Source organism: Microplitis mediator, chromosome 2 (genome assembly GCF_029852145.1).
Source record: "Microplitis mediator isolate UGA2020A chromosome 2, iyMicMedi2.1, whole genome shotgun sequence".
In the NCBI taxonomy this organism is placed as follows: domain Eukaryota; kingdom Metazoa; phylum Arthropoda; class Insecta; order Hymenoptera; family Braconidae; genus Microplitis; species Microplitis mediator.
Window position 1 is genome coordinate 10,884,112 of NC_079970.1, and position 13,852 is coordinate 10,897,963.

General features: G+C 33.5%; 1 protein-coding gene across 3 annotated transcripts in view; it reads left to right on the forward strand.

The window, feature by feature from the left end:
- LOC130678771 (DNA-binding protein RFX2) overlaps positions 1-13,852 on the forward strand; it is a 115,527-nt gene that overhangs the window by 40,951 nt on the left and 60,724 nt on the right. For all 3 annotated transcript variants that reach the window (XM_057486229.1, XM_057486228.1, XM_057486230.1), the window contains exons 4-6: positions 10,539-10,644; positions 10,718-10,817; positions 10,887-11,042. In XM_057486229.1, coding sequence (XP_057342212.1) covers positions 10,539-10,644; positions 10,718-10,817; positions 10,887-11,042 — 362 coding nt within the window. The remainder of the gene's footprint in view (positions 1-10,538; positions 10,645-10,717; positions 10,818-10,886; positions 11,043-13,852) is intronic.

Consider the following 13,852-nt stretch of genomic DNA (forward strand, 5'->3'; position numbering starts at 1 on the left):
GGTTTTCATCATATGTCGACATTTGAAGGTGCTAGGATGCTATTCTGACTTTTTCAGAGCGATGTCTGTATGTAGGCATGTATGTGTGTGTGTGTGTGTGTGTGTGTGTGTGTGTGTGTGTGTGTGTGTGTGTGTGTGTGTGTGTGTGTGTGTGTGTGTGTGTGTGTGTGTGTGTGTGTGTGTGTGTGTGTGTGTGTGTGTGTGTGTGTGTGTGTGTGTGTGTGTGTGTGTGTGTGTGTGTGTGTGTGTGTGTGTGTGTGTGTGTGTGTGTGTGTGTGTGTGTGTGTGTGTGTGTGTGTGTGTGTGTGTGTGTGTGTGTGTGTGTGTGTGTGTGTGTGTGTGTGTGTGTGTGTGTGTGTGTGTGTGTGTGTGTGTGTGTGTGTGTGTGTGTGTGTGTGTGTGTGTGTGTGTGTGTGTGTGTGTGTGTGTGTGTGTGTGTGTGTGTGTGTGTGTGTGTGTGTGTGTGTGTGTGTGTGTGTGTGTGTGTGTGTGTGTGTGTGTGTGTGTGTGTGTGTGTGTGTGTGTGTGTGTGTGTGTGTGTGTGTGTGTGTGTGTGTGTGTGTGTGTGTGTGTGTGTGTGTGTGTGTGTGTGTGTGTGTGTGTGTGTGTGTAAACCCTTTGTAACTTTTTAACTAATAAATCGATTTGGATGGTTGAGGTGGCAATCGAAAGAGCTTGTTGGCCCTCAACTTTCCTGAAAATTTCAAATCATTTGATCAAGTAGACTCGAAAATATTGGCGAATTACGGAATATAAAAAATTTTTTTTGTTAGTTTTTTAGTGATTTCTCAGAAACGAGTTAAACGATCGACTTTAAAATCTAATCAGCTCTAGAACTTTATAAGCCGCGTCGAATGCCAGCTTAACCATCTCAATCGGTTAATTTGTTCGAGAGATATCGTTCGCGAAAGAAATGATAAAAAACGGGTTTTTTCGATTATCTTTGAAGTGACTTATCTGATCAATTTCAAAATTCAATCAGCTCTAGAATTCTAGAAAACGCGCTGATTGCCACCTCAAACGTCAAAATCAGTTGATTAGTTCAAAAGATATCGGCGCTGAAAAGTTAAAAAAAGAACATTTTATGTTATTTTTTCCAGATAAATCAAAATATGATGTGCTAAAATGTGTCTGAAATCATACCAACTCTTTCTCTTTATAGTCTCTTCCGATTATTAGATAATGTCATATAACTTGTTCCTTAGTTTTAAACATATTGTCAGCAGAAAATTGTAAAACACAGCCTTTCTCGGATATTCCATATATTATTGCTCTGACCTAAGTCAAAACTCATTCAAATCTTGATTTTGATCACTGACATTGATTTCTGCCTCGATACATTTATTTCATCGAACATAATCGAGAACAAAAATTTGAAAACCGCTTCCTCATTAATAATTTTCGATTCTTAACTTGTCAAACTTTAGCAAAAAACGTTACTTGGTAGAGCTTGAAAAGCTTATAAAAAAATAATCCCAGGTTATAGCATTTTCGAGCTCGATGAGCTCGAAAATATATTTACAGTAATGTTTTCAAGCTGCTTGAGCTCGAAAACAGCGGGAAGTTTTGGGGCTGGTCCGCAGGGTCAACCGACGCCCAGATTTTTAACTTCCCGCTAAGAAAATTATAAATTTTCAAAAATTCGGGAAGTTATTGGTTTCGGTCCGATTTACGAAAATCGAATTTCCATCAGATGTCGACGTTTTGAGGTCCTAGGAAGCTATTCTGACTAATTTCAAGATGATGTCCGAGTGTATGTATGTATGTATGTACGTACGTACGTACGTATGTAAATACCTGTATCTTTTGAACGGATGAACCGATTTTGAACTTTAAGGTGTCATTCGACGCGGATTGTCAATATCTTGAAGCCGAGAGAAAATTGAGCTTGATCGGTAGGGCTCGTTCAGAGATATTCCAAAAATAAAGTTTTTTTCGAAAATGTTTTTTTTTGGATAACTTTTAATGTGCTCAATGGATTAATTCCAAAATGGACTGGGCTCTAGAGCTTTATAAGCCGCGTCGAATGCCACCTTAACCATCAAAATCGGTTCATTCGTTCAAGAGAAACCGTTGTCGAAAGAATTAAAAAAAAAAAAATTTTTATTTTTCCTGAAATATCTCAAAAACGACTCGATAAATCGAATCCAAAATTTGATCAGTTTTGAACTTGACAAAAAGCGTCGATTGCCGCCTCAACCATCAAAATCGGTTAATTCGTTTGCGAGATATCGTGGGAGAAAGAAATGCTAAAAAATGGTTTTTTACAAAACAATGGCATACAAAAGTATTTGCGAGCTCGAAGAGCTCGAAAATGTATTTACAATAGCGTTTTCGAGCTCAACGAGCTCGAAAACAGCGGGAAGTTTTGGGGCTGGCCCGCAGGGTCAGCTGACAGACCGATTTTTTTTCTTCAGATGGCACTGACTACTATCTGACATGGTAGCCAGTTCTATTTATTTTTTTCCGTGTAGGAACTCAAAACGTCGACATCTGATGGAAATTCGATTTTCGTAAATCGGACCGAAACCAATAACTTCCCGAATTTTTGAAAATTTACAATTTTCTTAGCGGGAAGTTAAAAATCTAGGTGACGATTGGCCCTAGAACTTCCCGGTGTTTCGAGGAGCTCGAAAACATTATTGAGAATGCATTTTCAAACTCGGAAACACTTTTGAATGTAATTTTTTTTTAATTTTTATTCACGATTATGCTTAATAGATTAAATGTAATCAGGCAGTAATCAATGTAAGTGATCAAACTAATGATTCGGATGAGTTTTGAACTTAGATCAGAGCGCTTAGATATAAAATATGCCAGAAAATTGTTAAAAACGGTGTTTTTTAAATTTTTTTAATGATAATAATATTTAAACTAAAGAAAGAGTTGCATGATATTACATGGTGTAACGAGTAAAATAACGGGTTTAAATTAAAATTATTAATTAAACATTAAATATAAGCCGAATTAATTATGACAAATCATTTTAAATACCAGAAAATCAGAACTTAGATGAATAAGTAATTTGTTATCAATTATGCATCACCACATTGATAATTTCAAATAAACAGTTACCCCTTTTTGCTCGGTTAAGCTCGTCGGAGTCCAGGGTTCAAAAAGGGGTTTTTAATTTATAGACAGTTTTATAAATAAACAATAATCAAAACTTTATTTAAACAAGAAACAAAACAAAAACCTATTTACATGAGCTCTGATGCTCAGTTCTACTACCCTTACAATAATTAACATCCATAAGTTAACGCTGGTTAATAACAAAATGTCGCTGGTTATTAATATTTCCACGCGGTCACGTAACACACAAAATACACACACACACACACATACGTACATACATCCTTTACCAAAATTTACGCGGCCTAACATCGCGGTCTACCCTTTCCCGGTTGCTTCAGGGGAGTCTGGTCGACTTCCCCGTCAGCCCTACACGAGTTCCTTTCCCCCGAGGGTAAGCGGATGGTCTCCGATAAAACCCCCATCTACTCGGCTAAATTCACCCTTTGGCAGAAGGCCTCTGGGTGGGGACCCTCAACCCTCCATGAGAGAAAAGGTTCGTTTACCTGGTTCGGTCGAACTCCTGGTAAACGGCCTTCCTTGGTGTTGACTGGGAATGGTCTTCCTCAGACAACCTCTTGGAGAGACTAAGTTCCCTCTACGGGCTTAAATGCGCGGTTTTATCATTATAACTATCCGCTGTAGATATGGACGGGAATAAATTCCATCGCCCTCTGTTGTTGACATCGAGAGTATACTGTTTGTGAAATATTTTCTAAGTCCAGAGTTATAAAGTCAAAGGAAATCGAGCAAAAAATAATTTTATCAAATGTAAAACTGAATTTAAAGAAAAAGAATTCGTTTAAGATGTTAAGTAAATACTAACTACCGAGAACTTAGCCGTACGAGCGACGGTAATCCGGGCGGACGGATAGAAAATGAAAGAATGAACGATTGAAATATTAGAGTTTATTCCAATTTCAGCTAATATTTCTCGTATTTCAGTTTATTTTATAATTCTTTCAATCTCTTGAATCTTTTAAACGATTCATTTGAAATCTGTATCAGCGTTTTTATTTTATTTCCTTTGACTTTGCCTGCTCAGGACTTAGAATAATTTTCGCTCGGGCGCGCATTCACATACTCATACCGTACATCCATATAATTTTATATTTCGCTAGATTCATTCAACACAGCCATATTAATATAAACAAATAGTGTTTATAATAAGAAAATAAACCCAATAGTATATAAAAATAACACAAAATTAGAACATTGATAAATGAATCATAAGTTTTCATAATAATAGTCATATTAATAAGAAATAGCCTTCAAGTCAGTAGTTTTAAGTGTAGTAGTAGTATTAATACTAGTTTTAAGTAATTATAGTATTAACAATAAGCATAGTAATATATAAACGATAAGTAGTCATAGTAATAAGAACATTAGATTAAGCACAAGTTATCACAAACACAAATCACAGGTGCCCTCAATACCCAGTAAACACATTGACGTAAATTTGACGTCAGAGTGACGTTACGCTATGTCATCATTTACGTAAGATTTAAGTCACGAGTGTGTCAGGTGTGACTCATTATTTCCCACTTTTTTACGTAAGATTATGATGTAAAACTAATGACGTATGCATGATGTAAATGTGATGTCTGTGTGATTTTCTATGACGTCAATATGACATATGGGTGATGTCAAAATTATCAATTCGGAAAAAATATTTTGAAAAAAAAAAAAATAAAATGAAATACCGAATTTTTGATTTGATTATTACCGCGCGAACGCATTGTGAATTCTGAAACAAGATTAGATAACGTTAAATGATGAAAAAATCCTGGGCGTCTGCTGGGTTCGAACACGGCTCCTCTTGGCTGGGAGTCCTGAACGTTGCTCACTGGTCCACATCACGAGAGTTCAAATCTCGTGCTTAATTAATGTATTTAGAGTGAAATGCCGGAAAAGACAGAGTTAATAAGTTTTCGTGATCGATTTTTACAAAATTTAAAAAACTCCATGAACTTATATGAAATTTTATAGAAGCAATATTTGTCGACCTCGATGATAATTGTATAAAATTTCATTAAGTTTTATCAAATTTTTTAATTTTTTGTTGTGATGTCAAATTTAAAAAATCTTATGTAAAAATTTTGCGAAACATTAAATAATTTCACAAAATCGTATAAAATTCAATCTATTGAAAAATTGTGATACTAAACTTTAAAATCATAATAGCAAAAGAGTTCAAACTGTTGTTACATTTTCTTTGTCATTCTAAATGATATTTTCGATATATCATTTAAAAAAATAAAGTTAATTTTTTTATGCTCACGCTAATGTTTTAATCTAAAACGTCTGAATGATCTATTACCGAGTTGATCGATTACTTTGACCCCAAAAATGTTCGATGTTTAGTTGTTATTTTTACACATTTACACATGTTTGAAAATTCATTCTATGATTGTTTTATTTCAATAAATAGATGATAAAAAACTATGACTCGGACATTACATCAGCATTGCGTAAAATACTGACTTGTCACTGATGTAAAGATATGATTTAAGAGTGACATCCACATTACGTATAACCGTGACTTTGCTACTGACATAAATGTATGATTTTAAAATTACGTCATTATGATATACGGATAATGACTTTATTACTACATAACAATGTGATGTAGATTCTATGTCAAACGTTCGTAATACATAAGTCATAACTGTGACATCGTACAAGAGTCATGCTTACATCAATATGATGTCACAAGCTTTACATCATATTAAAGTCATATAGAACGTCAGATTGACATCAAATTTACATCAGATGTCGTGACATTGCTATGACCTACGTATGACGTCAAAATAAGGTCATGTGTTCACTGGGTACTGGTCATCTCGGCAGTACACCATCCCACCATCACAATGGTGATCGAATAAAACTATAAAGCCGAAAAGCAAGTATGATTTTTGGACCATTAGGTAAATTATATTCTGAGTTATCCAAGAAAAACGAGGTAAATTGTTATTTTTCCAATTTTTCAACGCCGATATCTTTAAAAACATCAACCGATTTCGACGTTCATTGTGGCAATCGTCGCATTTTATTTAGTTCTGAAGCTGACTAGATTAAGTAATCGATCGGGCGAGTCACTTCAAAGATAATTGCAAAAAACCGTTTTTTATCATTTCTTTCCCTTCAAGAATTGAGATTGTTTTTGCGGCAATCGATGCTTTTTATTGAGTTCTAGAGTTGATTAAATTTTGGAATCGGTCGATCAAGTTGTTTTTGAGTCAATTCAGAAAAACAATGATTTTTTTTTTGTATTTCTTTATTATTTTATAGTCTATTTAATCAAATAATCTGAAATCCACAGGAAAGTTGATAGTTAACAAGCTCTTTTGATTGTCGCAAAAACCATCTAAATCAGTTGGTTAGTTAAAAAGTTATAGAATGATCACACACACACACACACACACACACACACACACACACACACACACACACACACACACACACACATACATACACACACACACACACACACACGCACACACACACACACACACACACACACACACACACACACACACACACACACACACACACACACACACACACACACACACACACATGCGCGCGCGCGTATAGACACTCGGATATCATTCTGAAAACAGTCAGCTTCCTAGGACCTCAAAACGTCGACATCTGATGGAATTTCGATTTTTGAAAATCGGGTTGTAGTACTTCAATTCCGATCATGTTAATAGAAAGTAGTTTGAGGCAGAGATATTAATATTAGCTTTTTGAATGAGTCCACTGGTGTTATGCAAGATAGAACTATAACTTTTGAATAGCATCTATAATCTAACAATGTAACGATGGTCATTACTATTTTTGACACGAAATAAACGAAAATAGTCATCTTAACAGCAACTCGGGAAGCAAAATTAGTCGTATATGTCCAATGTAAGCTTGTTGATGTATATGTTCAATGTAAGCTTGTTTATTCTACACTGGTCACAGAAATTAAGGGATAGAAAAAAAATCCGAAATTTTTAGGTGATTTTCAACATGCTGTAACTTGGTGAAAAATGGTCGTATGAAAAATCTAAAAAAAGCAAATTGTAGCCTCAAGTTTCTAGTTTTCAGATCTGGACCTCGAAAATTTTTATCATGTACGGTTCCGGAGTAATCATAAGAAAACCAACGAAAAAAAAATTTTCAAAATTTTTGCTGGTCTTTCAATACCTCTATGGGCGACAATAAATTTTTTTGAATAATCCGACTGTCTGACTTTTCTCGGAAATTTTATGCCCTTTAATTTGGTGGCCTTAAAAAGTCTCTACGACGATTTGGCGCCGAGTTATCATTGATCAAAGCAAAAAAGTCCATTTTGGCTTTGATAATTAATAACTCCGGATGTATTGGTCGTACGGAGAATGGAAGCAGGGTTTTGAAAACTAGAAAACATTCTCTATAAGGCAAAATTAGTGGCATTTGATAGAAAAATTTTTTTTAAAGCGAAATTGTTTGGTAAAAAACAGGTCAAAATTCACAAATTTAAGGATATTCGGAAATCTTGCTATAACTTTGGATATAACGGATCAACAAAGGATATCTTCGACTTTTTTACAACCTCAAAGTGTCCTGAAAAAACCCTAAAAATTTCAAATCGCTGCGATTTTTCTTTCTTAGTGCCCCGAAGCTTTAAATTTATCGATTTTGTCAAAAATCACCATAATTGGTAGTTTCTCGGTTTTTGTTCATTTTTTCGATTTGAAAACGTTTTTTTTTACCGATAATCTTCATTTCTTCGATCAAAAAGATCGATTATCAAAAAAAATTGAAAAAAAAAGATTTTGAAAAAAATTTTTTTTTTTCTCAAAATTTTTTTTTCCAAAAATTTTTTTTTTTCGAAATTTTTGTTGTTGTTGTATCTGCAATGATTCATCATTGTCAAAAAAAATTCCTAAAATTTTTTTTACCGCCGGCATTAGAGTTACCCAAAGCGTATGTTTGTTAAGTTGACATTTAAAGCAGATGCAGTTACAGCGGTAAAAAAAATTTTAGGAATTTTTTTTGACAATGATGAATCATTGCAGATACAACAACAACAAAAATTTCGAAAAAAAAAAATTTTTGGAAAAAAAAATTTTGAGAAAAAAAAAAAATTTTTTCAAAATCTTTTTTTTTCAATTTTTTTCGATAATCGATCTTTTTGATGGAAGAAATGAAGATTATCGGTAAAAAAAACGTTTTCAAATCGAAAAAATGAACAAAAACCGAGAAACTACCAATTATGGTGATTTTTGACAAAATCGATAAATTTAAAGCTTCGGGGCACTAAGAAAGAAAAATCGCAGCGATTTGAAATTTTTAGGGTTTTTTCAGGACACTTTGAGGTTGTAAAAAAGTCGAAGATATCCTTTGTTGATCCGTTATATCCAAAGTTATAGCAAGATTTCCGAATATCCTTAAATTTGTGAATTTTGACCTGTTTTTTACCAAACAATTTCGCTTTAAAAAAAATTTTTCTATCAAATGCCACTAATTTTGCCTTATAGAGAATGTTTTCTAGTTTTCAAAACCCTGCTTCCATTCTCCGTACGACCAATACATCCGGAGTTATTGATTATCAAAGCCAAAATGGACTTTTTTGCTTTGATCAATGATAACTCGGCGCCAAATCGTCGTAGAGACTTTTTAAGGCCACCAAATTAAAGGGCATAAAATTTCCGAGAAAAGTCAGACAGTCGGATTATTCAAAAAAATTTATTGTCGCCCATAGAGGTATTGAAAGACCAGCAAAAATTTTGAAAATTTTTTTTTCGTTGGTTTTCTTATGATTACTCCGGAACCGTACATGATAAAAATTTTCGAGGTCCAGATCTGAAAACTAGAAACTTGAGGCTACAATTTGCTTTTTTTAGATTTTTCATACGACCATTTTTCACCAAGTTACAGCATGTTGAAAATCACCTAAAAATTTCGGATTTTTTTTCTATCCCTTAATTTCTGTGACCAGTGTATTTCTAAGTCTATAATATGATTAAACAGCATGAAAATATCCTATCCAAATAGGAAATTGTCTATGAAAGATGTACCTTTCAGCTCCTTCACCCATTTTAGGGTATTAAATGGGGCATTCCACGCCAAATCGGACGGTTTCAAAAATTGATTTTTCCGATTTTCTTAATTTTTTGGTATTTTTTAGTACCCCTCAAAAGAGGCTTCCTGGTAAATTTTGAGATTTTTTTTATCAATGGTTCAAAAAATATCGAATTTTCAAGAAAACCGCTCTTTTTTATAGTTTTTTTATCATAACTTTCGTAATAATGGTCGAAATTCAATGGTTTTTTTTTCAACATTTTTGTTTTTAGATGGCCTTTACAGAAAAAAATACAAAACAAATATACGAAATGTTTTTAATCGAGATTTTTGAATTTTAAGTTTTCAACCGTGTTTTTAAAAAAATATGTATCCTTCAATTTTCTTGAAAATTTTCTATCTTAAACTTCTATCCACTCTGCAACTTTAAAGCTCGGTCCGGTAGTAGGCCTTCCATAATTACTATTTTTTTACGATTTTTGAAAATTGAAAAAATTTTTTTTTCGCTATGAATTATGATCAGTACCGATTTTTGACACTGCAGACTTGTTTCTCTTGCATATTATAAATTCATTTCGATATTGTTTTGTTCTGAGTAAGGATTTGAAAGCAGTAAGTAAAAGTTAATGCTATTTATAAGCGGTTATAATAAATGTTTATGTAAAACATGTTATACGTAAACATAAAATAGTATAAAGGTTTAGTCCCACAAGAAAAATTGGTATTGCTGTGGGAATTATACCAGGTTTCTCACAGTAAGAATACGTTTACTAACTATAAGAAAAACTGGATCGATAGTATTTTGGATTCCGGAAGGAAAAATACTTTTTTTTCAGTAAATTATAAATCAGAAAATTATAATTCATTTCTTTGTTTTTAATTTTTTTCTTTGTTTCAATTTCAGGAAATTATAATTCATTTTCTGAAGCATTCAAATTAAACATTTATTTTGTAATAAAATCGGATTAAATAAACATTACGCTTTTCGGGCTTCGACATTTTTTTTCATTTTCCAGCTTAGAATATGTTTGACAGGCGATTAGAAAAAAAAATTTTCTTACGCCCTGTTGGCTTTGGATCACAAAGTGTTCAAGTTCCTAAAGCCAAAATGGCATATAATTTGAGACATACGCCCTTTTGCCGTTGGAATTTTTTTTTTATTTTTAAGCTTAGAATATGTTTGCAAAGTGATTGGCAAAAAAATCAATTTATACGCCCTTTTGGCATTTTGTACGCGACATTTTTAGTTAACTGGTTGAAACCAATGAGCGTGATATTCTGATTCAATCACACTAAAAGTTCACTGATTGAACTAGTGAAATTTCGCTGATTCATTTTAAGAGAGTACTGATTTTTATTTCAAGTCAAATTTTCTGAAATACATTTGATATTTTTCCAATTTTTTTCAGTATCTGGTGATGGTGAAGCAGTCAGCTCCGAATCGGTATCACATCCTACTTATGTGCAATATGTTGAAGGAGATGGTTCAACTTACAATATATCCAACGGACAGATGTACTGATTTTTAATACCAAATGTGGCAGTTCAATCACTTAAACGGAATTAAAAATTTTTTTTTCTACTTTAGGACATATCCAGTTTATGCTGTTGGCGAAGCAGGAACTATGTACACCTCCTCTTCAAGCCAATATTACACGCCCACTAATACGCCTGTAACTTATGCCCAAGTACGAAACAAAAGTTAGTTTATCGATTTAGCGCCTTGAAAAATTATTTGAGTACCAATGACATTCCAGGTTTCCGGACAAGGCTCGAATACTACTGCCAGTCAAATATTATCGCAAGGTAACGGCACTTATTTGATTCAGCAGAGTGTTGTTGAAGGTGATAACTCAACTCATGCACTGATATCTACTTCAGCAACTCGAGCGAGTCCACAAACTGAAAATGCAGTGAGTTTTTCGATACAATCATTTTGAGTTTTTAAAAAAAATTTCTTCTCTTTAAATCATTGACACAATAACATTTAGTTGTAACCAAGCAGATATTTCCATTTAAAACATCGAAAAATCGAGATTTCTGAAAAGCCATAGCTGAATCTCAAGGCTAAATATGTATTTAAGAAGTTTTCTAATAATGACAAGGTGATCATTTCTCGGCAAATGGATAAAAAATTCGAAAACTGGTTAACAATGTGAACCAGTCGTAGAACTTACCACTACTTACAGTAAGGTGTCAGTATTTTCTGAGTTGACTCTTCTAACTTCCCGCTATGAAAATTTTCAAAAAAAAAGGAAAGTTATTGGTTTTGGTTCGATTTTCGATAATTGAGTTTTCATCGGATCCCGACGTTTTGAGGTTCTAGAAAACTGTACTGATTATTTCCGGATGGACGTCTGGCTTTGTGTATGTGTGTGTGTGCATGTATGTGTGTGTAACCTTTTTTTGTCCGACGATATCTTTGGAGCAAGTTAACCGATTTGAACGTGCTTTGCGACAATCGAAAGTGTTCATCAAGACTTAAAACTGATTATATTTTGGAGTCGATCGCTTAAGTAGTTTACAAGTTATAAAAAAAATAAAAATTTAAATAATTTTGTTTATTTTCCTTCGGACGGAATTGAACGGAATATAGTATAGTGTCGGATAGCTCAACTGGTAGAGCACGCCGCGCGATACCGAATTGGTCTGGGTTTGATTCCTAGTTCGGGCTATCTACATTTTTCTCAATTTATCTATAAATTGTCTTACTGAGAAGGTTATTTGCATGTTTGCATGTTTAGGTTTCCACTATATTTAAATGGTGGACTACACTATACTATATTCCGTTCAATTTGATCTATAACTTATTGAGCCACACCGTCCATCGTACGGTAAAACACCATTTAAATATAGTGGAAACCTAAACATGCAAACATGTAAATAACCTTCTCAATAAGACAATTTATAGATAAATTGAGAAAAATATAGATAGCCCGAACTGGGAATCGAACCCAGACCAATTCGGTATCGCGCCGAGTGCTCTACCAGTTGAGCTATCCGGCACTATACTATATTCCGTTCAATTTGATCGATAACTGCCGATCAATACGAAAAAAAACCCCCGAGTAAAACGTAAAAAAAAAGCATAAAATTCTTATTTTATCTCGTTTTTCGAAAAAAAAATTTTTTTTCTCTTTACCTTACATTTACTGAATAACTAACGCAAAAATAAAAGAAAATCCGGAAAAAATTAATTTTTTCATTTTGGTAATCATTACACAAATTAAGGAGCAAAACTTGTTTCTTTAATTGTTTTGTAAAACTTTGAGCAATCGAACCGGACAAACGGTTCAATGGATCAATCTGCAAATTTCTAGGGTTTTTGGGGGTACATTAAGTTGTAAAATCACCTGGCAACATTAACCTTTCTATCAATATTTGCAAAGTAGCGATGAGTTGACTAAAAAACCAGAAAATGGCCGTTTTTTGTGGGTTTTTCAAATTGATGTGAAGGATAAAAAAACATTTTTTTTTTTTTTAAATCGAAAATGGAGTTTATAGGGAATTCATTCAAGTTTCCTAGACTGCCCTTCAAATTTCTGTGCGACCATTAGTTGCTGAGATATCAATAATCAAAGACAAAAGGATCCTTTTTCATTTGAAAGCTGATATCTCAGCAGCGAATTGTCGTACAGAGAAACAAAAAAAGCAAAATGTACCTGAATAAATTTCCTAAACGAGCCATGAATTGGTTTTTTTCAAAAAAATTTTCCCGGGCCCGTAGACCTAAACGACAAAACTAAAAAATTTAGAAAAATTTTGTCTCGACCTATTTCTTATGATTCCGCGAAAACCGTGGCTCAGAAAATTATTTTGCTGGAAGATCTTGAAACCAGAGATTTCCAGCTTCAATTTGCTTTTTTTGTTTTTTCGATAGATCATTTTTTACGAAAATACAGCCTTCAAAAAATCATTAAAAAATTTATAAAATTTTATTGTTCCTTTAATTTTTTGGATAAGTGTAAAAGGTTCACACACACACGCGCATACACACACACACACACACACACGCGCGCGTGCATGCACATCATCTCGAAATTAGTCAGAACAGCTTTCTAGAACCTCCAAACGTCTAGATCTGTTCAAAATTCGGTTTTCAAAAATCGGACTGAAACTAATAACTTACCTTTTTTGATTTTAAAAATTTTCAGTTTTCTTATCAGGAAGTTAAAAACTCTGGCAAACGGTTGACCTTGTGGGCCAGCTTCAAAAATTTCTACTGTTATGAAGCTATTGAAGTTCGCGACCATCCTTGTGAATACATTGTCGAGCTCTTTAAGCTCAATAATACCCTTGAGTGAATTTGTTTGTTTGATCTCTTTGAGCTAAAAAAATTATTTGTATCCTCGAAGTATGAACATATAAAAAATTATTAAAAAACATGTTTTCTTAAGAATAATTATACATAAAAATGAAAAGTTTCATGTTTTTTTATTCAGTCCTGTTCTGACATGAACGGTTACTACATTCATATGTGTCTTTACTATTCTTGACAGTAAAGGTCTATTCTAACTTTTCTCTATAGTTGAATAGTTTTCTGTCAATTAGCTTTAATGCGTTTTACAAACTGATGATTAAACTTATAGTTTGTTATAAAAAAATCGGTCTGTCAGTTGACCCTGCGGGCCAGCCCCAAAACTTCCCGCTGTTTTCGAGCTCGTTGAGCTCGAAAACATTATTGTGAATACATTTTCGAGCTCTTCGAGTTCGCAAATACTTT